Below are 27649 nucleotides of genomic sequence, written 5' to 3'. Positions count from 1 at the left end.
GAGCCAATAGTTGGAGCTGATGTATTTCACTGAGGCAAAAAAAAAAATCTATAATCACAGTAGACTGATTCATAGACAACAGCCAAATAAAAGTGACACCAGAAGGGGGGAAAAAAAACAGTAACAACAACAATTTGGCAGGCAGGACAGGATTTGCACCTGCAGTCGTCGAAGGTGGTCCCGGGCGATGCCAACGCCAGACGCTTACGGAGCTCATCCCTCTCCCTGGTCACCTGGCGGAGCTGGAACAAGATGGTGTCCAGGTTGTCGCCGGATGGCCGGTTGTCGTTGATGGCTGGGGGCGGGGAGGACGCTTCACCGTTAACAGGCGAACCTGCGACAGTGAGCACATTACCGGAGGCTAGGACTATCGATCAGCACACACTGGAAAAGTTTACCCCACAATGCATATCATCATTCAGAAGGTGGAGCGCACACTCGCCCAGATGCCATTAAATTCATCTTCTTGACCTTACAGATATATTAGAACTTGAGACACCCAACAGGGACATTTTTTGAAGGATGGAGTTGCAACCAACTTTAGCATTAGGGAGCAAAAGAGTTGATTTCTGTCCAGCATTTGGGGCAACAACCGCCTGCTGTGGAAGTCCTGTATAAGCTGTTAGGGGGTTTTTCCGTGACAATTTGTTGCAAATTTGCAGAAAATGATCTTGGATTTACAAGATTACACCATATGTAATCTCTGGCATGGAAAAAGAAAACCAGAAAGAGCAGATAGGATTTGGATTTGATGATGTACTTGATCTCTGGTACTTTCTGTGCGCTTAACACGAACGCATCCACATATTCTTTGATTAAATTTAAGCGCTCGTGTTCGGAAAGCCAGGGAATCTGACGTCTTCGCAAAGGGACAATACCTCCGCGGTTTTCTTTACCCTGGCCTTGCGTATCTATTCTAGGATCTGGTGGTTCCATTCTACCTGTCATGACTGAGATTAAAATTCACCTGACTGATCTCAACAGAGGACGATTTGTCATTGAAACAGCAAGGTCACTCTCTTTCACTGCGTGTGTCCTTGACAGTGAAATAGATTCCGACAAAAAAAATAAAAAGATATATCAGTAAGGAGTCATTTTCAGGGTTGTTTTCTTCACTGAAAAGTACACCCATGGCTGGGAAAATTGGAGGATTATGTCCATCTTTGGCTCAATATTTGGCCCTTTTGGAGGTTTATGTAACACAGCTGAGTCATTTGGACCTTTGTCAAAACAAGGGAAAGGCAAGCATGGCTTCCTTGAGGCAAGAGAAATACACTGGGAAAGTGTTTTTGCCCCAGTGTGGGGTTTAAAAGGAAAACTAAAAACTTCCTAAGCTCTGAAATGCCTAGGACACACCAGCACTTCTACCAGTGTGTGACGGCCACCTCGCTGAACTGCTGCAGGCTCGCAGATGTGGCGTCCACACAGACAGCATTATCTGTAGTAAAAGGTATAATATGGCTGCATGATGTGAACCTGACCATCGATTTTTGAGCATCATGCAGAAAAGCATAGGCGTAAACAGCACTGTGTGTGTCATAATACAGCCATGCTGACACTTCTGTGTTACTGTGATGGAGATAGTATAGAACCTGTCTGTCCCCGCCACGACACACACAGCATTAACAGGCACCTCGAGTCATTATACGTACCAACACTACTGAGGGAGCTGCTGCTTTCGGAGTCGGAGGGCATAGTGGAGAGAACGCTGTACGTGGAACCTGCCAAGACACAAAGGCCGAGAGAAGAGATAAAGCACCGAAAGATTGATTAACCAATTACACACACGCCTGAATTAATTGCCTGTACAATGTGGACAGAGGTGAATATTACACAGTCAGCTTCATATTTCCCGCGCAGCCGTATGATGAATTTGGCGCATGGTTTCTACTTGGAATAATAACTTCAACGCTCTCTCTTAGCGGCTCTGTATTATCACTCCACACTGCCGTCGTCATTAAACCTCCTTTCCCTCACTGTGCACTCTGCCTTGCTTTGATGTATAGTCCCTGTATGTTTCTGCTACACAGGCAGAATGTCACGGCTGAAATGGGATTTTCTCTTTTTATGTCAAGCACATGGCGAGAGAGAGGGAGAGAGAGGAAATGATTCTCTATCTGAATAGCTGTACACACTGTTAAGCTGGGGGATATTTCACACAGGCAACCACAATCCATAGGAGAGGGTATGCAGATCCCCATTATACTGCAGACTCCCTGCTCCATAGGGCAGCATAAACATGGTGGGAAACACACACAGACTTTTTTTCAAACTCGCATCTCAGACTTGTGCTCATTGCAGAAGGCATTATCTATTGCATTGCACATTAAAAGCACAATTTCTTTCCCTTTTTTTCCCAAAAATAGATTTTACATCCCCACATATTCAAAGCTGTTGTGTTAGCTGCTGCAAGAAGACACCGATCATCAAAATCAAAGAGAAAAGCCAAAGAGAAGCTGGAACCAGAGAAACCTCTCGCACTTGTACTTGAAATATAACAAAAAATAATGATGGGTGAGGAGTGGGGTTGCAGCGGTATAGATGTAATATATAAAAGCTGAGGGTTATCATATCATGAACATTTGCTCATCTGTGATATGTATGTCATACTGTGAAAATCTCATATTGCTGTAACCCTAATGAAAAGCAATTTTCTTTCTATTGGTTACTGATTAATCAACCAATCATTTCAGCTCAAAATAGATTCCAGTTCCAAATAATAGGCAAATTTGAACCTGCATAAAACGGCACAGTGAGGCGCAGATAACGCTAATGTAATGTGATAACCCAAACACATGGACAAAGTCCTTTCTGTGCACAGGCTTTAAGAGAGCAGGGGAATGGTAGCTGGCTTTCTCTGTCCTTGCCTCCCCACCGGGTTTAGCTACAACTCTGGCTCCAGCCCTCAATATGTGACAAGGCCAAGTCTAATTAACTATGAGCTCTGTGCGACTGAGCCACTCCATCTTAGGCCCCGCAGACAGGGGGGGGGGGGGGGGGGTGAGGGCGAGAGGGGAAACAAGGGGAAGGCATGGAGCAGAGGAGGACAGATGAAAGGTGATAGCCTAAGTCGCAAAAGAGATAAGGAGGGAGGGTGTTTAGGAGACAAAGAGGGAGAAAAGCAAGGGGAGAGAGCGAGGAGCAGGGCGGAAAGGCTTTTAATCTGTTCTGACATTCCCTGATGCTCAACACTTTGACTCTGCGAAGTGCTCCGAGCACACAGCTTTGATTTCATATTGTTCTATCAGACATGATGAGAAGGACTATGGGGCTGCACCGCACTCGTCCACCACAATCAACACGCCGCTGCACAAAAGGCCCCCGCTCGCTTCCGCGGCCGCGCTGGAAAGCAACGGCTGACTTCTTGAACCCAGCGTGTGACTGACGAGGTGTCATAGTAAGAGACGTGAGCCACTGAGAGGTATTATTCCATCTCAGCTGAAGGATTAAGTCTTTTTTTTTTTTTAATGCTGTGCAGAGTCAGTAAAGCTCTGTGCCAGAAAAAACGCTGCAACGTGTAGCTTCTTGAACGCTGCATTTCGCGAGTTGGAAACCAAAACACTCAAATAAATTAAAATCCCAGTAATCTCTGTCACTGAGGACACGCGCAAACCGCCCTAACTCCCACGAACGAGGCAGCTCTGGGGCAATCCTCTGCGTCTATCACAAGCTGATTTGGCCTTCAAGGACCAATTTGTGCACCGAAATTCCCGTATTTAGATCAGTCATGGGCTGATTGGTTAACCCTGTGAGCGCACCGACGGATGCAGTATGGATCGCATGTCAGCTACAAGCCTGCTATGTCTGGTGGTCGATGGGTCAGCAGCATTAGCCTTTTCCAACAGGCTTTTAATCATCGATAGCAATTAGCACCAGCCACAGCCAGTGAGGCCAATCATTTGTAAACAAGTTCAGTGCATCAATAAAACAGGCATCCATTAGGGCAGCATAGATCTGATGATCTACAGCAGGAGAATCCACCTGGCTCTGCACAGATCAGACCATGATTTAGGTCTTTCTATGTCCAGATGATACATATAGCACAATACAGCACATCTTCTGTAAATACAATTAATAGGTTTTATAATGTGACCACATGGAAGGCTTATTTCTTCATAAATTCTGCATGATATGCTTGACTAATAACAGGACGAGTACGGTTTTCTGGTCCATGCAGCAGAAGTAGACGCCTTTAAGGTACGAGCTCCTCATTTTGTTCAGATTTACCCCGTTCTGTGTCACATTCACTCCCAGCCATGTTTGTTTCTGCTGCCTTCATGCACGTTTCCTGCCCGCATCTCTGCCGTGTGGAAGAATGCCACGCAGGGTCCAGATGACAAAAAAAAAAACATTGTAGTGATGGAGCACATTTGGACCCATCCTGCCTAATGCTGGATTAATCAATATGTTATGTTTGCAGTGTTAAGGTTGACATTGCTAAGAGCTGCATCCTGTTTCTCATTCTGCGTCGCTTGCCCCAACATTGCGGTTAGTTGAAACAACAGACGTTTTTCTGTCTCAAACGACTATTCGTCATTTAGCGCTGCCCTAATCAGACGTGAGAAATCATACCCAACATTCATGTTCCTTTCTAACAGACAGACACATCATGGCAGATTTCAACAGGAGCTATTAGATATGCTAATGTGGAGCCAGCATCTGCTCCAGACTTCCAGCAGCGGATGCACTCTAAGGTGAGAAATATTCCAGTGGAGGACCAGAGGCGTCAGTAACAAAGGCCTGTCGCTGTGATCTAAGTAGGTCAGGAGAGTGCTCGGCCTACCTAAGGGGTTCCACTCCCCCCCTCCACCCACTCCTCTATGCTCTGCCCTCCGCTTTCGCCTCCAACCAAGCGATGTGCTCAGCAACCAACAGTTGCTTCAGACGACCAGATTATGTTCTCCAGCGCATACACCAATGTGACACGCGTTGCCATGGTGAAACTGGATGAGAGGAATAGTAAATTGTGCAGCGTGGTGAAAACCGAGAGCATGGGAGCTGGGAGGCTGGTGGAGGAGAGCCTTATCAAAGGGAGATGCAAAGTCTGGCTCCCACCGTCGGGTGAAACTAAATTATTCATCCGATCCGGAAAATTCTCTTATCTGACAATGAGAGCGTCTCCCAAAACATAAAACACGTATGATTATGATCGCAATTGGACTATTGCTGCTGTTTCAAACTTTCTCTTTATCAGAACATGTTGACAAGCCTTGAAACTGTGGATTCGACGCAGCCGGGGCGTCTGTTCCGCTCCCATGAAGACAAAAGACAGAGCATTCAGGGCCACTTGGTAAAAGAGCGGCATTAGCATTCCAAAAATAATACTGTGATATTCTTTATTAGCCGCTGTCAGCACTTCTCACTGTCAGGGAGCAACTGTGATTTCAAAAATAAATAAATAAATAAATACATAAAAGTCACGCACCAGGAGGCTCATGCAGCCTTAACAGTCTTTGTGGCGTTTCTCCTTTTGTGTCCTCTGCTTCACAGCCATTAAAACTACACAAGCGCAAATAATAGCAACACTAATAATACGGTTGAAAACTACCCACTCATTTTACAGCGTGTTTAAGTGAGGCTGAGGGATGTGTCAGCGTTACGCCACAGAGCAGAAAGCGTCTCTTTTACTCTGGCACCCCAGACCTCTAAATCCTGGCTGCCCACAGTATGGAGGATGCCGCTTCAGTTAGTGATGCATGCGTCCCACCTACTCTGTCTCTATCATGGTTGTAGTACCTGAGCTCAGGATGCTCACAAACACTGGAGGGGTGAGAGAGGAGAGCTGACAGGGAATGTGGGGAAAGAGGGAGAGTGTCATTCAACAAAGGTCCGCAGCTGGAACTGAACCAGGGACGCTGTGATCAAAGTACACGGTGGGCGTCATAAAGGTGTCGGCTTTTCAACGTTAAAGGCTGCAGGCGTCTGGCTCCGACTCACTTTCAAGCATTTCTCGTCACTTCAAAAAATCTGATTTGTTCATTTAATGCGCTCCAAACATTGTTCTAAATGAACTTCATGAAGCAACAAAAAGGAAAAAGTCCATTCATGTCAGAACAAAGTGCTCAAATAGCGAGCTGGAACTGACCACTTATTCAGCGGCTGCAGCTTTTAATGTCAAAAAGTCAACACCGCTAAGTCTGCATCTCAACCACGGCTTCAGTTCCCACCATTTTTTTTTTTTTGAACCAAACCCATCCACATAGCATGCGCACAAATAGCGAAAAAGCAGCTACAACACTTTAGAGGAATTTTCATACTTTAGTGATTATTTAAAGTGATTGGTCCTGTGTGGGTGAATCAGGTCAGCATCATTGGTGTTATGACCTGGGACATTTAAGCACCCTTATTTTGGTGGACAATCAACATGGAGAGAAATTTGACCTTCCTTCTCACACACCTGTATCCTCCCCTGCACCTCATCACAAAACCAAAATCAATAAGTAAAACGCAGCTACTGCATCTGCAGATCTTCAAAGAAACATGACATAAATTCCCTCCCTCCCTCCCTCCCTGCACTCCGGGCCTTCCAGTAAGCCATGCAGTGGGCCCAACTTCTCAAGAGGCAATGACAACACCGGCCAAGATCCCGGGCAATGTGCCAGTGAAAGCCTTGTTGCTGGGGTAAAGGACTGATCATCTGATTTAAGGAGTCTGCACTCAGCATAAACATGAAGACATCTAACATGATGACTCCGTGAGCCCTGATTACTCCACCGCACGCACATAGCCTGACTCACAGCTCCATGTTCATCCATGCTCAGACCCACCCACCCTTCTCACTCATAGGTCCCAATCTGTTAACCTGACGTGCCGGCTGTGCTGTGACACAGCAACCGTCAGGGAAGCCGTCCGTGGAAGCTGCTTGGAAAAGGGCAGAAACGTTCAAAAAATACTTGGCAGGTGATTTGACGAACCGTCTCTCCACCATCGTCTAACTTCAACCAATCAGATCGACGAACTATACGATGCAGTAAGACTGCAAAGCCAGAGAGAAAACATCTTTTCCACTGAGAAAAGCCTTCAGTGTCGTTCTTTGCTCTTCTATCAGTAAAGAAACACCCTCCAGTTCTGATATTTGACAGCAGCATCTACGCCGCCGTTATTGTTTTTGAACAGTCGCGCTGTCGTCAAACTGACATCACGTAGCTGCCAGGAGTCCCTCGTAAGATGCTGTCTGCTCTAAACAACTGCAGTTCAGCCAAAAGGACACAACATGATGCCCGGCAAGCTGGATTCTCGCGTGTGATCTTGCCAATCCAGCTGCATCACAAGGCAACAAGTCTGCCCTGTGGCGTGTCTCAATCTGCCCCACCGTTGATTGAAATACAAGACCATCCTCCTCAGACGTAATCCTACACTCATTTTGGATCTGTGGAAACAAATGAAGGCGAGAGATCGTTGAGCTGTGCAGACCTGCCAGAAATGCTGAGCAGCTCCAAAGTCCAAAAAAGCCCCCCGAGTGCCATCCAGCCCAGCTGATTATCAGCAAGCAATAATGGGCTTTCTCCCTGCAAAGAGCCCAGGCTCAGGATAAATGAGATATCATTTCTTTTGGAACAGCTTGCCTGTGCCAAAGGTTGGGTCAAAAACAAAAAGGTGAAAGATGTCTGCAGCATGTCCCCCAAACGCTCCGCTCCGTACTGTAGTGAGTACAAATATGAGCCAAAACGCCGGCAAAAAGCCTGTCTGCGCGGAACAAACCCACTGCTGGAATTTGGGCAATCTTTGCGACATTCCCTTCATATTTAATCACAGCGGAGACCACAAGGATTCAGACAGCATTTTCACAATGTGTTTAGATAATTCAGGGATTAAAAGTACGCAATAATTTTTTTAAAGGTCACCAAGAGAAAGGACTCCAGTGTCGAAGGAAAGCACACCAGGACAGTGAAAAAGCTTGTTTCTGACTAGCTAATTCATTAAAAGGTGCATGTAACCCTTTTAAAATTGTTGACCCAAATCTTCTGAGAACTTTGTCACACTTTGTCCACAAAACTGTGGAAAAACCATCACCAACACCATCGAGTGCTGGTGATTACAAGACGAATCTGGAATGGAGTCAGGTGCCAGAGATTGGATGACAAATTAGCAGGTGTGGGCAGGCCAGATAAAGAGGGAGAGAATTAAACAGATGGAGAGACGAGGCAATTAGAGTGGTAGAGCAAGCTAGGACACCACGGTGGGAGGAGAGGACGGGGGGATAGACTGAAAAGACAGCAGAACAAAGCATAACACATCAAAAAAAAAAGAAAGAAAGAAAGTAGAGGTGGGGCGATGGGAAGACAAAGAAAGGAGCTGTTTATTTCCATGACTTCATCGCCCTGGTAAACATTTAGATGTTGGCATTTCCTCTACCTTGTGGGGTAATTAGGATGTGGGGGAACATGTGTAAAATGGTAATGAAGTCCTGCTCCACAGTACAGCCTCCTGGCTGTGGTTCACACAGTCAGAGTGTAGATAAACCTGCCATCAGATATTAACGCCGAGTGAAAAAACACACAAGTTTTGCACGAAAAGAGGCGCTGCGTTAGAGAACAACAGCCTTCAACTGGAACAAGAACACCAACGACCCGGTGGAAGGACTGCGGTTAACCTCTCGTTAGCCTGCGTCTCAGGCCTTGATTAGATGGATTTATTGAGCAACAGTACTGACACGAAACCCGATGCCATTAACACTGCTAATTACAACTCAACTAAGGCCGCAATTGATCATTTCAGTATTGATTCATCCAGATTCTTTTTTCTGTTGTTTGACTGAGCATTTAGTCTACAAAACATCAAGGCGACAGCAGACGCAAGCATATTTTACAATGATAAAAGCTTCATTAATGATTCTTGCTGAAGAATTTTAAAGCTGATCGACTACGAATCGATTCAGTGTTCCAGCACACAGCGGCGTCCCTAAATCACACCGCAGGGATAACGTGGCCCGTTTCAACTGAGGCACGCACCGCCGACTGTACAGAAGACGCTGCGATGTGATAAAACTCACAGCGACGACTCATATAAAACGTGATCTGCTCGGATGTCATCAATCACGCCGAAGCAGAAGCATCGGTTAGCTGCAGATGAATTGATGCCTTCCCCTACCACGCTGGGAACACGGCAAGAAGGGAGGTGAAGCCGGGCTGAGGCACAAAGAGCGGCGAGGGGGAAGGAGAGCGGGGCGATGAGGTGAGTGACAGTGTGTGTCACTGAGAGAGAGAGAGAGACAGAGAGACAGAGACAGAGACAGAGACAGATCCCAGGTCCAGCCCATGGGAGATATTTAAGAGCAGTGGTCATGACAAGAGTGTCAGGGTCATAACTCATTCTGTCTGTCCACTGTGGTTTATGGAGTGGGACAGAAACTGGTTGACAGAGAAGAGAGCAATATCCCCCCAACCCCAACACACACACACACACACACACACACACACACACACACACACACACACACACACACACACACACACACACACACACACACACACACACACACACACACACACACACACACACACACACACACACACACACACAGGCCTATGTCCTAGGCTGCTGTACACAGAGCAAGCTGCTGACTGGGCACTTTGGGCCTGCTCAACTTCTCAACAAAAGGCCTGTTGTCTCCCTCTCTCTTGCTCCCCTCTTTCTGTCACCCTCCTCTGTCTCTCTGGCGTGTCCCTCCATTTAAGTGCGTGGACAAACGAAACCACTCAGCAGGGGGGGTGGGGGGTAGAAATATAATGAGTCAGAGAAAAGAGAAAGAAAGAAAGTCGAAAAGGAATGGATGGTGAGTCAGAAAAAAAAAAACAATAAAAGCATGGGAACGGGGAAGGAAGAGGATGAGAGAGTGAAGTCGAACAGACAGCAGAAGAGGATTGTGGACGCTGCATCCTGTCAGGGAGAATAGTATTGCCCTCCTCTCTGAGTGAGTTTAAATCACTCTAACAGTCCCTTGAATCTGAAGGGGGGGGGGCGCAGGTACATCTCTTCTATAGCTCTTTCCTTCAGGTAGGATACTGTCCGTGTAGCGCAGGAAGGGGACAAGCACACACGCCCCCGGGCATGTAATCTGCCACTTGGATTCAATTCTGTGTGAGGATGCAGAAAAAGGTCTCTCGCCCCGCAACAAAACTTCATATCCCGTATTCTGAATGAATATGCTCGGCGGTTTGTTCAGAGTTAGAGAATTTGTTAAAAAAACACAGCAGGCCACAGTCCCCAAGCATGCTGATGCACAAAATAGGCTAAATAATGAATGATTTGTTTGCATGTTCTCCACAGCAAATGTGGCAGCGTTTGCCAGCAAAACACTAATAATTTAGAAAGCCTGAGCTTTAAACAACTGAGCATTTGTGTGTGCATCTGTATGCTTTTCCTTTGGGGCCAGGATGCTTCTTTGGAGTTGGGATGATTTCATAACCGTGCGTGTATGGAGGCTCAGCTGGCGAGAGGATGCACGTCTGCGAACAAGAGCAAGGCGGGCGGCGTTAGAGGAGGATGACTTGAGAGCAGGTTGCTATCAGCGAGACTTATCACACACTCACATTCCCTGTCTTCATGCACCCTGTGTTGTTCGCAGACACTCGGGGGAGGGGGGGGGGCTGTGAAGATTTCATCCCCATGTGCCGCTGGCCTCTCTGCCCAGAGGGGCTCTGTGAGTGGCTTGTCTTCGCTCTCTCACAAGTGTGGTTAAAACGTGGTAATCGCATCAGCCCGAATCACTACACTAAAGATAATAAAAAGCATGTTAAAAAAAACACTTGAGTCGAAACAGAAGGAGCCAAGAGTGTGGTGGCTAATACAGAGGACTGTGGAGGCACGATAAAGCATGCCTCGCAGAGAGAGTTTACACCAGAGAGACGAGAGCGGGGCCTAATCCTCTGTTGAATAACCACTGGCTGACTAGCCAGACTCACAACTGGGACTCTCTCCTAGCACAGAGCAGGTCAACTCTGAGGCCCCACTGCTACGGTCTATAAAAAGGTGTGTGAAGAAAAGCCTGAATCCACATTGTCAAGTCCAGCCAGAGTCAAGGGGCTAACAGAGGGACCCGTATCGCAGCTGCTCCCAGGTAAACAGCTGTCAAGGTGTTTCAGAGTAGCTCGGGGTGAGTGTTATTCTGCAGCAGCAACACTCAATACAAGGAAGTAATAAAGCTTAAGGAAGCATTAGTGATCCAGTCAGCAGAGCAGCAAGACACCAACTCAGCATTACCTGCCACAGTCGGCTTGATAGTAGTAGACAGAGGCGCGCTACAACTTGGCAGCTGTAAACTACGGATCACACTGTGCACTTAAAAAGGACACGGGCATGTGCGTTTGAAATAAAGCTTCAGCCGTCTTGAAGTGATCTGCAAGACGGCCCGGCTCGCCTGTTTTGCTCGTGGAATATGTCAAACAGAAGCACTTCTCTGCATCTCCTCCCCACTTCAGGCTCCCAAGGCTCATCCTGCATTCAGGCCCCGGGGGCAAGATGCTGGTTGTGAGTAAGCCAGTGGCTTCAGTCATTCAGACAAAGCAAAACAGGCAAAACTAGACAAGGCTTTCACACTTGGTTGCCCTTTGTCCTCGGTTGCTGTGAGGACACACAAGATTGAATGGTGGAATTAAAACGCAGCCAAAAAATAATAATAATAATCTGCTTGACTCATTGTTAGGACACCAATGTGGCTCTCTCCCCGCATGGGAAGCTGGACTGATCCACAGCATGCTTCAGGTCTGTAGGCATGCATGGGTGGGCTGCACGCACACACCCACGTCAAGTCGATATGGACCAACATGTCAGCCGTTGTCATGGAAACAAATCAGGCTACCTAATGTACCATATCAGGCCACTGATAGCAAATTGGAGTTTGTGTTGGATATCAGTGAATTGATCCTTCTCTCTCTCTTAACAATGCACAGATATCACAGGGTACGGTTAGCAGAAAGCAATACGCACAGCGGTGACAGGGGAGAGCCTGTTAGGGCAGGATGGCTCAGAGGAATGACAGAAAGCGCCTTGGCTGAATTAAGCACAAGCTGTGCATTAGATCTGCAGGGCATGGTGAATATTTAGTTTAAAGGCACAGGCTTGTGCGTTACGGTCTGCATATTTATCACAATGCTGCGCTCGCTGAGCTCTGATCACAAACGTGTAATCACGCTGTTAAGGTCGCCTGCCCATGCAACCTTCACGTGAAGCTGGATTATCGTTTTATACAGATTTTTTTCTGGTTAATAAGAAATGGAGCTCGCTGTTGTGCAGCTATCCACACACAGTCTTCTTGCGCCAGACCACCCAGATTGTACCCACAGCACGGGTCACGCAGCGGCCGGTCCACTCGTTTCTACATCCAAGAGAGAGGCTGTAGTGAACGGCTAGTGCTGCAGCTCTTACCGGTGGAGTGGTCCACAGGTCCTCCGCCGTTGTTGCTGAACAGGGCAGCGTGCAGGTCAGGGTATGCCTTCTCCAGGGCCACACACAGGTCGAGGAAATGGTCGCTCTCCTTGTTCATCAGCATCTTCAAAAGGTGGTCCACTTTCTCGGCGCTGGACGAGCAGTTCTGGTCCAGCTCGAACCTATCGAGCTGGCTCAAGGTACCGGAGACTATCAGCAGCTCGATCACTCGGTCCGCATCTGTTATGGACTCCAATAAGTTCTGGTGGCACTGGTCGAGCAACTCTTTGTGCTTTGGCTCCATTGCTACCCGCTGTAGTTCCGTAGCTTCCCAGCTAACCCAGACGGCCAAGTGGATGCGATATCCTCACCGATCAAAAGTACCGAGCGACTATTGAACTTAACTTACCGCGGCTTGCAGAAGTTAGCCGGAGCCACCACGGCATTAGCTCGCACGGGAGATCAATTTTTATAGCATATTGAAAAAGGCACAAGAAGCCATATTTGTTGCCCAAGGCTGTTGACTGCACTAAACAGCGATACATTTTTCCATCTTACTCGTGTGCGGCAGTTCAGGTCGTTTTTTGCTTCCCCTCAGAGTACGCTTTAGCCGAACACATTGTCCTCCTCTCATGTGTCATTTAATGCGCCCTCAGACGACTCAACTGCTGGGAAAACTCACGTAACTCCGCCGCTGATCCTCAGTTACACTGTATCCTCCGCCATGTCTGAGCAACTCAGCAGCTGCTGCCCGCTGTCAATCAACGTTCAGTTCGATGACCATATAAGGCGAAACGGGGCGTGGTTATACGAAAACACACCTTTTTCTTCAATGGGCGTACACGCTCCGTAGTACGTCGAACATCCCAGGCGGAAAAAAATGAGAATGGAGAGAATCTGCATGAAATTTTGAAGACGTATTAAAGACGTCGATGTAGGGGTAAAAGATGGGTGAAGAGAGCTCATCCTGAGAGTAAAGCAACCATCTGTATTAATAAAAATGTATGCTTCTGTTGGCTGCAGTGGAGCAATGTAATTGCACATTAACTACTCAAGTACACATTTGAGATATTTGTACCTTTACTTGAGCAATTTCTGTTTTTTACCAGTTTGTACTTAATACTGCACTACAGTTCAGAAGGAAATATGATGCACACATCACATTACTTTCTTTTTACGTGAGAGGAACAGTTTCTACTCGCATGCCAGCGCTATAATGGACAGTATGATGGTTAGTCATATAGCCTTGTGACACTAAAACACCCATTTACCTACAAATTCTAAATTAAATATTTACAGTTTAAAATACACACTGTTTCCAGCATGTACATATTCATCATTGTCAAAATAAATCCTGCATGCTGTATATACTGTACCCACTTCATGTAGACTATATCCATTCAATATATATTTCTTGGCTCCACAGAGAATACTTGACTTGCATATGGACATCGTACGTTGCTGGCCATTGTTGCTTTTTATATATATTTGTAACATACACCTATGTTTTCACCCAAAAGTATGTATTTCTAAAATAAATACGTATTGATGAATAAATAAAATATAATGATTAGACAGATCAAACTAATCTTGCAGCATAAGATTACAATAACTACAATAGTACTAATTACAGTTTAATGCAACAGTAGACCTAATCATGTAATAATTATACTACATGTTAGTATAAGACTCACTGGAGCCATTTTTTCTGCATTATGAGTACTTTTACTTTCTATACTTAAGTACAGTTTACGTTTTCAATACAAGGCTTTTACTTGGAGTGGAGGTCTTTTTATATTGCAGTATTGCTTTTATGCCTGGATACTTTATTTTTGTGCGAATTCCATTAATGTGATGTGACTCACTGTATCACTACAGTGCATTAGATGAATTTATGACCTTAAAAAATCTCATCACATCAGATCAGTCCACTCATAATCAAAGTTATCCTCACTGAGTATATTTAGAATTTTATTTAGGAAGAAAATGCTAGAGCAGTGATAAAAAGATGAGGATTTTATTCAGCCCTTGCGTAATACTGTCAGTGTAGGCACAGGCTAATGCTCCATGTATCCAGGCTGCGCTGCAGCCAGTTTCAGTGTGTGGTGCATCTGTATTTTGGATAAAATAGAAGAGCAGTGAGCCTTACATGAACATATAATCAACATGTTAGGGCCACAAACGAAATGTGTATTTTTGGTTGGGCTTGTGAAATACAATATGATGATGATGGATGCACTCTGCTTCCAGTTTACATCTGAATAGAGATTGTTGGCACAGGGGCAGGCGTCTGCAGGCATACCTCTCAAACCGTGACCTTATTCATGCATGCACTGAATCTCATTGTGACATCTACAACTCTCTCCGTCTCTCACCCCCCCCCCCCCCCCCCCCCCCCCGTTTCCCTGCCATGCTGGCTCCATAGCTTGTGCAACCATGTGCTATCCCCTTCAGATGAAAAATTAATTACAATTCATTCATATCAAAGGGAAGCAAGTCCCCACAGCTGACACAGATTGGACGGCTGTGTCTGTACCCTACTTCTGAGGACATGCATTTGAATAGAGAAGACAGCCTGATGCTTTTTATCTTGGGGGTAAGAACGGGTTTATTATTTAGACAACAGGGGTGGTGTTTCTAGCTGTCTGATAATTTACTGAAATATTATTAACAGATTTGTTTATCAGACAGCCGAGATCAGGGAAGATAATAGCTTTATCTTTTATTGAAGAGACTGTCAGCGAGCATATCCATCATTTATCCAGGCCAGATAGTCTGAAACAGGAAAATTTTATGGATTTTTTTTAGATTTTATTGCCAGTCTGAGCAGAGATTTAGTGAATGGAATGCTGTCTGTGCTCAAGGTGGCAAAACAATTACTTTATTATCTACTCACTTGTGACACAATCTTTACATAATTCATTCTCAGCACCTGTTTTACCTTCCAAGAATGCACAAGAATGCTTGTGTTCCCAAGGTTTAAGTGAACAATTCAAAAAGGAGGCAGCAGCGATGCCTTAGAGGGGAGTTTGCTGCTGTCCATCATCATACTAGCATTTTTAGGGCATTTTAATATAAAGCCATCATTTCCCCACAATACCTCAGACCTCAAGGCACTCTTGAGAGGATTCCCAAATGATTAGAGTTATAATAGACTTTAAATTAGGCAATTCCTGGTTTTTAATTAACAGTAAATTACACAGCCTTCAGCTGGATGCCTGCAACAGATGGGAGGTTCAGATCATAATGATATCAAAAGTACAATGTTGGCAGATCCATGCTGGAACACTTTGAAATTACCATATAAAACTCATGTAACGATGTCTAAATTATCTCCTCAAAACCAATCTAATCACGTTTAATCTTCATTAAAATTCTAGTTATTGTAATCTAAACATCTATCTACAGCCCTCAAGCCTTTTCTGCCATTTCTAGTCAATTTTAACAAGATGTGATCAAAAAATGATTCTTCCAGCATGGCTGTTACCCAAGGGTCCCCCTGACAGCACTGCAGACATGCTAGACGTGTTTATTGTGGCCAAGGCGGCTTTATGGACCCCCCCACCCCCCACCCATTTCGCAGAATTATTGATCATAGTCCAGTTGACACACACACACACACACACACACACACACACACTACTGTAGCCTGTCGAGTGCAGAGCCATGTCTCTACAGTCAAGTGTGTTCAATAGCGTTTTAAATGAAGCCAACATGGCCTAATAAGGCATGAAGAGCTGCATGTGCAGCCACACACACTGGCTTTACACCCCTCAAGGAAAGAGAAATTATGTATCTGTATTGACTGCATAAAATGGTGTATTTACCGGTTGGTTGTTACCATTGATAAAACATATTCAGTGTCAGAGAATGAAGATGCTTGTTTATTGTGCTGCCTGCATGAATTTAAACTGACCTGAGTTCTTGGTTATTGATTAACTGCCATCATGTAATGATCCATATTCTTCATAGCTGAGCATTTGTAAGGAGCTACGTTTGTTGAAATTCACACTTCTGGTGAAGCTGGATGAAGACTTCACTGCTCCCTACTGGCAAACTGGGTCAACTACCGAGTGCAAACAGTATCAGAGCAGTCATGACAAGGTCATGACAGTGTTGGATATTATTATCAGTTAGCAAGTCAATGAAAACCTTTTTTTTAAATCATACCAAGGGATAACCTTGCTTGTGGACCACTAAATGGCTATAATAAGACATTATTTTGAAGTCTTGTTCACATGTTAACGTTTTTCAAACAATTTCAATGTATTTTGCAAGTAATAAACCTCATATACTCCCAGTGTGCCCTCTCAGTATTTATTTTCTGAGACTCATAAAAGATAAAATCAGCCTGGATTCCAAAAAAGTTGCTGTGTAAAGAATAAAGAATAAATAAAACAGAATGTGACAACTTGCAGAACCTTTTTGACATCTCAAATGAAAACAGTACAAACATAATATATTTTATGTTTTACCTCATTGACTTACCCGTTTTTTGTAAATATATCCTGATTCTGAATTTGACATCAACAATACATTTCAAATGAGTTGAGACAGGAGCAACAAAAGACTATTATCACGACAGGGTATAAAAGGAGCATCCAGTTTAAAGGGGCTCAGTTGTTCTGAAAGTAAGGACGGAGCGAGTTTCACCACTTTGTGATTCGCATGATTGTATAAAGAACAATCACACGACGACACATTTCTGACTTTGGAAAACTTCTCAGAAAATTAAGATTGTTATCGAATGATTGCATTCTGTTTTCATTTATGTCTGACACAGCATTCCAACTTTTCCGGAATCAGGACTGTACAATGATGTCTACGATATACAGATTAAAGCATCTGCTGCAGATACAGCGTAACTATAATGAAAAAAGTAGTTACATGTAGACAAAATATATAAGAGATTACACAACTGCAAAAAAAACAAACAAAAAAAACCACAGAACTTTGGTACTTAGCTGCTATGTATTCTATGTCTCCTATTTTATTCAGCTTTAGGAAGTATGCTGATAAATGTGTCAGGTATCATTAGATATCTGATCTTATTGGCACAATTGAAATAAAATATCTTAAAAATATATATAGCTCTAAAATTTCAAATGTATTCTCTTGCAAATCGATTGTATGGCCATGTATATTCAACTCAAATATCCAGCAAAGACAGCCCAAGTGAAAAAATATAAAACCTTTTGTGCATACTGTATACAGAAAAGGAACAATGCGTAGCAATATTAATGCTATTAAAAACAGGTAAACATTGCATTGTGAGCACTGGCACGGCATGCAGGTTTGCAGTTTATATGTAGTGCACATAGACAGAGGCAGAAAACATAATCATAGAAAATATTTCTCTAATGTGGGAGTCACTGTTTCCTTTTCAGTCACTGCCTCCACAGAACTTCAATAGGAGCTTCTTGTAGTCTCCTGATGTGTCTCCCTGCACAGAAAACAAATGCATAGGCAAATTATTTAGACCTTTGTGTCACAATATCATGTTGCATTTTTTTAAAATTGGATCAAATACAATATGTGATGAAGATACTTACAGAGATGTCTGTGTACAGGGACTTGCCGTAGTTTTTGACATACTCCTGGCGGATGTCCAGCATGTCAACCTCAGAACGGGAGACCATGATCCGGATCAGGGTTTTGTCTTTGGTCCCAGCTCCCTGAACACATGCACACACATAAATGAGACATTACACTGCACATATTTCGTAACGTATAGAAAACAACTGTCTAAAACACGACAAGGTGTCTCACCTTCATGGCCTTGTAGAGTCTCTCAGCAAAGTAGGCAGGTGTGTTCTTAATACACTTCACTGAAACACAGAAAATACTTATTAACAACACAAGCACAATATATTCGGTTCATACTTTCTCTTCCTTTTTCATACAAACAAGATCACTAAATTACTTATGAGGGCATTGTAAAGGAAACAGCAATATTTATCACTGCAAGGTGAGAGTGATGAAGACAACAACACTTTACTTATGTGCCATCTGAACAGTGATCAATGAGTAATCAAGTTACGCATACATAAAACGAAAATAAAAGGATGGCAACAAGCAAAATTAAAGCTGCATTAATCAATATTTAATTAAATGATTGCATGGACTTTAAGCTCAGTAGAACTATCTGCAGCTCTGCTGAGCTTTTAGGCCTGTTTGAGGCCAGTGCATTTACCATCAGGTTGAGTCTCCCTTTTTACCAACACCAAAACAGAGTTAAAAGGTGAGCAAATATTAGACTCACATTAATTTCTGGGAATTGTCCACTGTTGGTGATTAATGCAGCTATAAAGCAAGTTATACTTCAAAAGAAAAACAGGTCACTGAAATCAGGAACGACATTGTGCAGAAGAGTGAAATGACAAACATCCACCACTGCAGTGCACACCACCTCAAAATGAAAACATATAGACTGGATGTGCAAAACCGATGGGAGGATTCAAATGCAACAGGTAGACAGGTTACTGTACCATAAACCTGAGAAATGTTGGCAAAAAAAGGGGGGGGAAAAAGATTGTGCATTTAACAGAAGTCAGTACCGTGTATGATGATAGCTGTAATACAGTATGTCATATAATGAGCATGGAAAATGTTTGATGACTAAATGTTACGTCAAACATGTACTGAAGACAAGCCTCTTCACTTGTCATTAACCAATTATATGGAGCAGATTTGGACTCTGAATTATAATACATGGGTGAGGCCCTTCTAAAAATAGATTTGAATAGACGCGCGTGTGTTCTTACCCACTGCCAACATGCCACTCTCCAAGTCTCCAGACATCTCCCTGCTGATGCTCTTCTCAATATCTCTGCCGCACATCTGCTGGTACTCAAGAAACACTACACGCACGCACGCACGCACGCACGCACGCACGCACGCACGCACGCACGCACGCACACACCATCAGTAATACAGCTAACAGGAGCTAACAGGTAACTAAACTTGCATTCGTGGCCTGACCCTCAAATATCCTTTTACATGTTTTAAATGCTGAACCAAATCTTAATGCTTGTGGACATGCATTCATAAAGAATACCTGCTCTCAGATGGGGTTTGCTCCTGGCACACAAGATGGCATTGAACTTGGACTCGTCTGTGCCCAGCTTGTTTTCTCCAGCAGCATACAGGGCCTGTAAGAAGAACAGCAATGTGTCCTAATCAACATGTCTCTGCGATCAGTGGGTCAAATTATTAACATAATAAAAACGACCAAGTTGCAGATAAATCATCAAACATTAATTATTAATGAAAAACAAGCAGACTTTACCTGAGCATCTTGTTTAGCCAGAGAGATGTCAACAGTTTCTCTTTCATCACGATTACCCTGAAAAAGAATTAAAAAAAAAAAAAGAATATTCCTAATTAAATCTGACAATATTTGCTCAGAGTACATCATGTACACACGTAATAACTGTGTCATATCAGTACCTGGGCGAGGGAGATCAAGAGCCTGCGGAAGTGGCCTGAGGTGTCCCCACTAATGGCGTCCTCCAGTGTCTTCTTGTTTTCTGAAATGGTAAAAAAAAAAGAAAAAAAGAAGTTAGTAATAATTTGAACACTTTGTTTTTACAGTTAAACATGTGACATTGTGCAACCTGATTCCAATCATGGAGCACTGAAATTCTTCACTGAAACCAGTAATAGCACTACTGTTGGTAGGGTGACCACAATTAATCTTAACTATCAAGATAAACTGGACTGCTGTGGATTACATAAACGAATAAGATAATAAACAACACAGAACAATAACAGAAATAAACCATAAAACTGAAGAATTCATTCAAATTTATATAATACCTTTGTGTATTTGCAGTTATGAACCCTTAATTTCAATTTATTATTACAGAGAACTAAATGACTATGTGCATCAGATTCCTCGCTATAACATCTGAACAAATTTCACGGTGGCATCCAAATGAAAGTACACTGAGCTTATCTACTAATGCCATAAAACTCTTCCCACACAGTGCTGTGATGCTGCGTGATAATGGAGAAGAGAACAGCAGGGGAATGCAGTGCATTAGCTGCCCTGAGGCATCTCACCTAGTTTGTAAATACGGTTTATCTCCTTGATTTCAGCATTGGAGCGGGAAGACAGGATCTCTATCAGGCAGGCTTCATCGGTTCCGGCTCCCTGTTAGGAAGGCAGAACAATGACAATGTGACAACCTCATCTCCTCCTTACGCCTCGCAGCAGCCAGAATTATTCCTCTTAAGTAAACCTTCGTTCAAACCTACAGCTGATACAAGTCTTTATAATATATAACATGGAAACATGCAAGTAAATGTTCACAGTTCAAAACCACATAAGAACCTGGATTATAAACCAGCATTCACCTTTATGGCACTGTGGAGCTCAGAGGCATCGAACTCAGCTGGGCTCTTCAAAGAGGCCATGACCAGTTTCCTGAAGTCTCCAGACAGCTCTGAATGCAGGTCCTTAATCAGATCCTGAAAACAGAAACATGTTTGGAATAATTCCAATGAACTGGTCTTGTGGAAAAGTTTCTGCAAGAAGCTCTGCGGCATAACTGTAATGAGCTCTGAGGACATCTAATCCCCTTTCCATTTTACTGGCAGCACTAGCACCTGTTCTCTGCTTGTCATCATTATGCACGACTAGGTAATGCACACTAAGCCACGCATGATTCTATATTGAGTGTTTGTCTTGCAAACAAAGTTTTTTTTAAAGTAGATACTCTCCTAAAATGGAAAACGGAACAAGGTGTGGCTGTACTGAAGGTCATTTTTTACATTTGAAGCTTCTACTGAGGTATTCCAATCAAGTGCATGTCATATTTTATGATGTCATTACCCTAAAGAAACAAAAAAAAAATCCAGAAATGAAATCCTCAGTTTCAATAAAGTCATTCATCCAGTTAAATGAGCTGGTCCTTTTTTATTAAATCAACTTTCTTTAATGAATACAAATCATCAAGTACAGATAAATAGACTTGAATGTATGCATGTATGTATTTAGAGCTCTGATACAGCTGCTTCTGTCTGGACATGCAATGACTATTACGATCTATGCTGAAGTTGCAAAAATGCTACAAAGCTACAGCGCATCGAATGTTGATTCAACTTTATGAATGTAGCTTCAAACTATTCAGTACAGACCTACAATCAGGTATCACATTAACAGCATATAAACTTAATAAGCATGAACAGGGCTGTTACCTTTCCGTAGGACGTTTTGTAGGCTCGGAGCAAAGGCACGCGCTGCTTGTTGGAGCGACTCCCCAGCAAGTTGATGATGGCTTGTTCATCAGTTCCTGCACAGACAAGCCCATAATGTCAAATCAGACACAGACTGCAGATAAGATAAGATAAGTTAAGGCTTTATTGACCCCACACCAGGGAAATTGTGTCATTACAGGCAGCAAGTATTACAAAGAGGAAGCACATTCATATAAAAAGGTCAAAATAAAAAAGTGTACAGGATACAGAGTCGAAAAACAACTATGTATATGTACATTTGTGCAGATTATAAAATGAAGAAGATGAACAGGTCTTTGTTTCACTTAAATGACATTTACACTTAAAAATTACAAATATCTTTCTGAATACAAAAGCTAGAATTTGAAGAAAATAAAAGAAATAGAATTGATGGCTCAGACTCCACATGGGCAACATTCAGTGTGTCGTGTGCAAAATTACAGCTCAGTGACATAGAAATGACAAAATGGCAAGTGGTTCACTCTGATTAGGGCTTCTTCCCATAGAACTTACCAAAGCCCTTCATGGCCTTCCTCAGGACCTCCACATCTTTGAGTGGATCAGCTCCAGGAAAGTCCTTGATTGTTCCCCTGAATCCTCTCTGACAACAGAAACAATACAGCAATTTCCGCAAAGCAACCAGTGTTATTTCAACACAATGTTCATTCTCGCTCAAATGTCACATTGTGAAAGCATAATGCGTGTGTTTGTTTCAACATATCACAACAGAGAGGTAATATGAGATAGAGGAGATAATTCATTTTGTAGCCAATAGTCAAAAATTCTGTTAGTATAGTGAAGTATTATGTCATATATATTACATTGACAGGTGGAGCTATTGGCATGGCTCCTCCACCGTACGCCGGCATGGATGGATTTGGTGAGGGAACCTTTGGGTACCCAGGCATCGGTGCTGGTGCTCCTCCATAACCAGCCATGGGTGGATTCGGTGACGGTGCTCCTCCATAACCAGCCATGGGTGGGTTCGGTGATGGTGCTCCTCCATAACCAGCCATGGGTGGGTTTGGTGATGGTGCACGGGGGTATCCAGGCATTGGCTGGCCAGGCTGACCAGGGTATCCCATCCCTGGGCCTTGGTTTGGAGGCATCGTCCCTCCTGGCTGTGGGTACAGGCCACATGACTGTTGGTTAGGGAAGGGGGCACCATACCCGCTCGGCTGAGGGGGAGATGGGTACCCCCCAGGGGCTTGGGCGTACATGGATGGATTTGGAGTAAAACCCCCCATGCCTGGAGAGGTCTGATTGGCCTGTGATTTGGAAAGATTGGCATTGCATAATATGTGCGCAGATCCTTGAAGATGATTTCATGCAAAGCACAGGTAGCAGGTCACACCTTTTTTGGATTGGATTTTCTTTTATTTATGGCATTAAATAAATCGGTGTTTAAGTAAATGTCTCTTATTCTGGATCTAATTTCAGAGGAGGAACTGAAGTTAACATTCCCAGTGTTTTGAACTTCTTCCAGCCTCGATATACACGCATCCAAACAAAGTGTGGCCATGCTACATAATAAGATGGAAACACAGAACACAAATGAGATTACAACATAGACAAGAAAATGAAAAGTAAAGTAAAAGGGGCAAAAAAAAAAAGTTGCATCAGATTGACAGGTTTGAGAGGCATGATAAGATTTAAGTAAATGGCTGTTTTTTCTCATGCAAAAGACCTGAAAAGAGGTGCTGATTGAGAAAATGGCAAAGCTGAGGATTTTAAGGTGACTTTGGAAACATCTTACCATACAGTGAAAGGATCTGATATTCCGTGAATGGCTGTTTAATCCATTCTAACTGGAATATTCAACGCAACAGTCTGGTGATGTTGCACGACACATACTGTACATTGCAAAATTTTCTGGGTGCAGGGGAAAATGATTTTTTTCAGGCTAAACTTACCATGCCAGCGTTGTATCCAGGGTTGGACAAGCTGTCGAGACCAATGGAGGGATATCCACCAGAGGGGCCACCTCCCCAGCTGCCTGCAGCAGACAACAAAGACACAGCTGTTTAGGAACGTTGAGGCTGGATTGTGCCACTAAATGCCTGACAGAGCTGAGAGTATTGTACTGAGATAGGAATGACCCTTCTGACTGGAATTTGCCTGTTCCCGCTTTCAAACCAGTTAGCAGACAGGTGAAAGGGTGGAGGACAGAGAATGGGAGTACTGTGTGAACGATGGACTGTGAGACTTACTTCTCTTAGCAACAGCAGAGGATTGTTTGTTTTCGAGGGAAAAAAATTTCCACTCTTAACTATAAGTTTCATGATCCCTGCTGCCTGCAAATACGACATAGCTGACTCACCATTACTGAAATAGGTACCAGAATACCTTAATTTAAATGCATTTTTCTACAGATTTAAATGATCTAATGGGACGCTCAATTGCTAATATATTATACCAGAACAACAAGTCTTACATCAGCTTATTTCTATGAATTTGTTTTATCGTATTCTTGGCCCTTAGTGGTCACAGATTACTTAATGCAGCTTTAAAGAAATAGCTGGACTTTTTTGGGAAATACACTTATTCACTATATATCTGAAAGTTTGATGGAAAGATAAATATCACATTTCATGTCTGTATGACAAACATGAACACTAAAACCTGCAGCTTGTTAGCATGACTTTGCATAAAGACTGGAACAAGGCCAACAGGTTGTCTGTCTCTGTCCAAAGGTGAGTCTTCCCACCAGCACTTCTAAAGCTAACAAATGTTCATGTTGTGTCTTATTTGCTTAATCTGTGCAAAAAACCATCAAGTGTGACACTGACAAAAAGGACTCGAGTCACCATGAGCTAAGAAATAGTTTATCATATAATTCTCTGTTAAACCACAATGTGTAATTGTCACACTTACAGAAAACTTAACACAATATAACTTGCTCATTAGAAAGCTGTAGAGAAGCTGGTAGGTTGATTTTGTTTTACTTTTTGACAGAGACAGACTACTTGTTTCCCCTTGCTTCCAGTCTTTATGCTAAACTAAGCTAACAGCTGCTGGCACTAGCTTCATATTTACAATAAAGACATGACAATGGCGTCACGGTTCTCATCTAACTCTTAGCGGGCAAATAAGCACAACTGCCAAAATGACAACTTTTCCTTTACGTGTGGTGCAGTGGCTTACCTGGTGGTGGTGCCTGTGGGTAGCCCCCGCCCTGTGGTGGATAGCCTCCTGCCTGTGGAGGAAAGCCACCAGGCTGTGGAGGGTAGCCACCAGGCTGTGAGGGATAGCCACCAGCTTGAGGGTAGCCTCCAGCCTGGGGAGGGTAAACTCCAGGCTGGGGAGGGTAAGCACCAGGTTGTGGAGGGTAGGCCCCTGGCTGTGGTGGGTATCCGCCTACCTGAGGGGGGTATCCAGGGTAGCTCATGGCTTTAAACACAGAACAGAACTGTCAATCAAACAGAGGTGTCAAACATGGTCTGTTACTTATAAAATGTACACGTTATCTCATGCTGCCAATTTCCACTGCGCAGAAGGACAAAGACATTAACAATTTGAACTTTCAAAAACTGGTGGATCTTTACAGCGTGTCACATTGAAAAATGTATGTATCATTTACAATAATTATACAGTTATGTTCTCTATTGGACAATACATGTCTGCTTTATAGGCCAAGATCCTAGACTCAGTATAGAGCTTTATGAATAAAACCTCTATTCACCAGTCTTGTGAATGCTTTTGAAAACAGCAATGCAAGCATCCCTGTCACAAATCTAATGAAGGGCAATCTCTACATTCCCAGGCTGTTGGATCAGAGACATCTTTAGCGGAGTGGTGGGGCAGTGAGGAAACTCTCATTTTGGTTTAGCTTAGTATGAAAAGCCTGTGTTACAACAGGCCTCCTTGTTCCATGGTAAAACTGACCTCAGAGGACATGAATGGAACAATCCTCCCTGCTTTGCATTTTATGGCCACAGGAAGAAAGACGTTGCTGTGTCACTTTCAGATTTTTGCAGGCAAGTTATCAGCAGGTCTAAATGTTGCATAAATATTTTGACTTATACACTTCCTCCTCATGTCCTGCTGCTGAAGTCCGACACAGCAGCACACAGGCTGAGACATTTGGTCAGAGCAAACGCGGTTTGTCTACTTCAGGCTGAAACGCTTCAGGTTTAAACATAACTTTTAATTGCTGTGCGGAATCAAACATTTCACGTGTTGATGGACTGCATTCACACGTCAAACTGTGTGAAAAATGAAAATGCACAGCTGCAAAACCTAAAGCCTCTGCATGTGCATATTTGCTCAGGGACATTGGATGTTAATAACAATATTCAACATTCAGGTTCAATTGCCTTGTTCTTAAGTCATTAACATGATGTAACCACGACTTCCCGCGGTGTTACAAGACAGCGTTGGTTACTACTGGCTAATCGTAACATACCGTCAATATCCTAGCTTCATTTTTAGTGACACCAGGTGTGTTTGTCCACTCAGTTTTTAACTTAATAAGATTGTTAGTTCGGCCAAACAAGTGACATGAGTGTGAATTAATATATCTTGGCTCGTCACGCACAGCACTAATAGTTTAACACTATGCTAAGAAGATTATGCTAGCCAACGAAAAACGGACATTTAGCTTTAAAACACAGGCAGTGGCCTGATTTTGGCTAATACGCTGCTTCAGGCCTGTACAAGTCTCCCATTGGAAACTGGCTATATTACCTCCCAGCCAAATTTACATAATGTGACTTTATCAGCCCCATCGATTGAACCCTGCTATCCGCCGTAAATTAGCTAGCTAGCGAGCTAACACTACCGTTCAACAAACGAAAACATTTCCAGCTGCAAAATGATGTTGCGGCAACAGACGAGGTTATATCCCGAAAGTTAGATAAATAGCTGAGCTAACGGCGCTGGTAAATCTGAAAAAACGCTGGCAGCTACCGACAGCGTCGAGTAACTTTGACTAAAAGCTCCAAAAATAGTCACCTCTGATCCAAATGTAACTTATACCGTGTTGCTAATATATCAAACATCATTGTAGCTCGGCATGTTTTAGTAATTGTTTGATTTTAGTACTTACTTTAGTCTGCTTTCTGTCTCTTCCTGGAAGACGTGACTTGTTCCTTCGACCAGTCGCAGTATTGACTGTATTTAAGTGGTGTGGGTGGGACTCATACTTTCCATTTAGAGAACCCACCCATCTATCTATCTGCCCGTCTGAGAACATACATGCACCCGTCCGGCTATCATGTGACACCAGCCACAAACATAAACGAGTTCATGACTGCTCATAAACATACATCAGTGACATGGTGGAAACTGTGACAGGCCGCCGTCACCAAATATTTCACAATAGGTGTATTATTTGACAGGTGTACCGCCTACCCTGCCCAGGTAAACCCGTCAGGATCTAAAATTAAGTTAAATCACCCGTTCATGTTGCGTTTACTGACACACAGACGCTCATTTATTTTTATTTCTAACAATCTGGTTAGATTATTAAGTGTATTAATCGGTAGTATGTATTATGAATTATATAATTTTATTCCGGAAATATCATAAAAATGGGTTCTGTAGATGAAATAGAATATTTAAACATTTGAATACAGCTGTGGAGGTGTGTTTTTCCTCAGTTTTATTGGTTATTGTTTATACGGATGGTTGCGATGATAATAGTCACCAACAGAGAAGTGGTATTTTTACCTAAGTATTACACAACCATACCGTGTGTGTGTGTGTGTGTGTGAGCGAGAGAGAGAGCGAGAGAGAGAGAGAGAATGTGTGAGTGAGTGAGTGAGTGAGTGAGTGAGTGAGTGAGTGAGTGAAGGACATTTGCCACAAGAGGGAGCCATTTTTAAAGCTTTCTTCATATCCTACCATACCATGGCCGGCCTTCCCCCCTCAGGTTGGTTTGGAGGCTGGGACATCTTTTCTATTGGTGCTCACTGACAGTCGATCCAACTTGTTGCACACATTAAGAAATATTTTTGAAATTTAAGAAGCTGTATGCGAAACACTGTTGATCTAGTGAGCACATCGGCCTTCCCGACATGAATATAAGTCATGTGAACGCACC

At 43.4% G+C, this 27649-nt stretch overlaps 2 protein-coding genes across 9 annotated transcripts in view; both read right to left on the bottom strand.

The window, feature by feature from the left end:
* The window catches only part of dlg5a (discs, large homolog 5a (Drosophila)), a 35238-nt gene extending 22126 nt beyond the window's left edge, over nt 1-13112 (bottom strand). For 4 of the 5 annotated variants that reach the window (XM_070977291.1, XM_070977294.1, XM_070977293.1 and 1 more), the window contains exons 1-3: nt 12367-13105; nt 1653-1721; nt 160-334 (exon numbers count right to left, since the gene is read on the bottom strand). In XM_070977291.1, the coding sequence (XP_070833392.1) occupies nt 160-334; nt 1653-1721; nt 12367-12670 (548 nt within the window). In that variant the 5' untranslated portion in view covers nt 12671-13105. Of the gene's footprint in view, nt 1-159; nt 335-1652; nt 1722-12366 lie in introns of all 5 variants that reach the window. The other variant, XM_070977292.1, reaches the window with a different exon arrangement.
* Nucleotides 13113-16231: 3119 nt separating this feature from the next.
* anxa11a (annexin A11a) lies at nt 16232-26922 on the bottom strand. Of its 4 annotated transcripts, none has more exons than XM_070977450.1 (16): nt 26654-26788; nt 24751-24996; nt 23520-23602; nt 22646-22874; nt 22428-22606; nt 22120-22207; nt 21568-21662; nt 20725-20838; nt 20431-20521; nt 19816-19895; nt 19655-19711; nt 19424-19517; nt 19131-19226; nt 18136-18194; nt 17919-18041; nt 16232-17809 (listed from the first exon to the last, which is right to left on the bottom strand). In XM_070977450.1, the coding sequence occupies exons 2-16, from the start codon at nt 24992-24994 to the stop codon at nt 17750-17752; spliced, it is 1692 nt and encodes a 563-aa protein (XP_070833551.1). In that variant the 5' UTR covers nt 24995-24996; nt 26654-26788; the 3' UTR covers nt 16232-17749. The 4 variants fall into 4 exon arrangements, with proteins under 4 accessions (XP_070833551.1, XP_070833553.1, XP_070833552.1 ...); XM_070977452.1 differs by having other exon boundaries at nt 22646-22727; XM_070977451.1 differs by having other exon boundaries at nt 22428-22727; nt 26654-26922.
* Between the last annotated feature and the right edge of the window lie 727 nt (nt 26923-27649).

This window comes from Chaetodon trifascialis, chromosome 13 (assembly GCF_039877785.1).
Source record: "Chaetodon trifascialis isolate fChaTrf1 chromosome 13, fChaTrf1.hap1, whole genome shotgun sequence".
In the NCBI taxonomy this organism is placed as follows: Eukaryota; Metazoa; Chordata; class Actinopteri; order Chaetodontiformes; family Chaetodontidae; genus Chaetodon; species Chaetodon trifascialis.
Note: the sequence above shows the minus strand (reverse complement) of the source record. Positions and strands in the feature narration are given on the sequence as shown.

Bases quoted from the DNA above. Each gene is read 5' to 3' on its own strand.
- anxa11a (XM_070977449.1), bottom strand. From the start codon at position 24,994: ATGAGCTACCCTGGATACCCCCCTCAGGTAGGCGGATACCCACCACAG. The intron at 18,195-19,130 runs GTAAGAACACAC...TCTGTGTTTCAG, and splicing joins GAGTGGCATGTTGGCAGTGG to TGAAGTGTATTAAGAACACA. The intron at 18,042-18,135 runs GTGAGACACCTT...GCATGTGTTCAG, and splicing joins GACTCTACAAGGCCATGAAG to GGAGCTGGGACCAAAGACAA.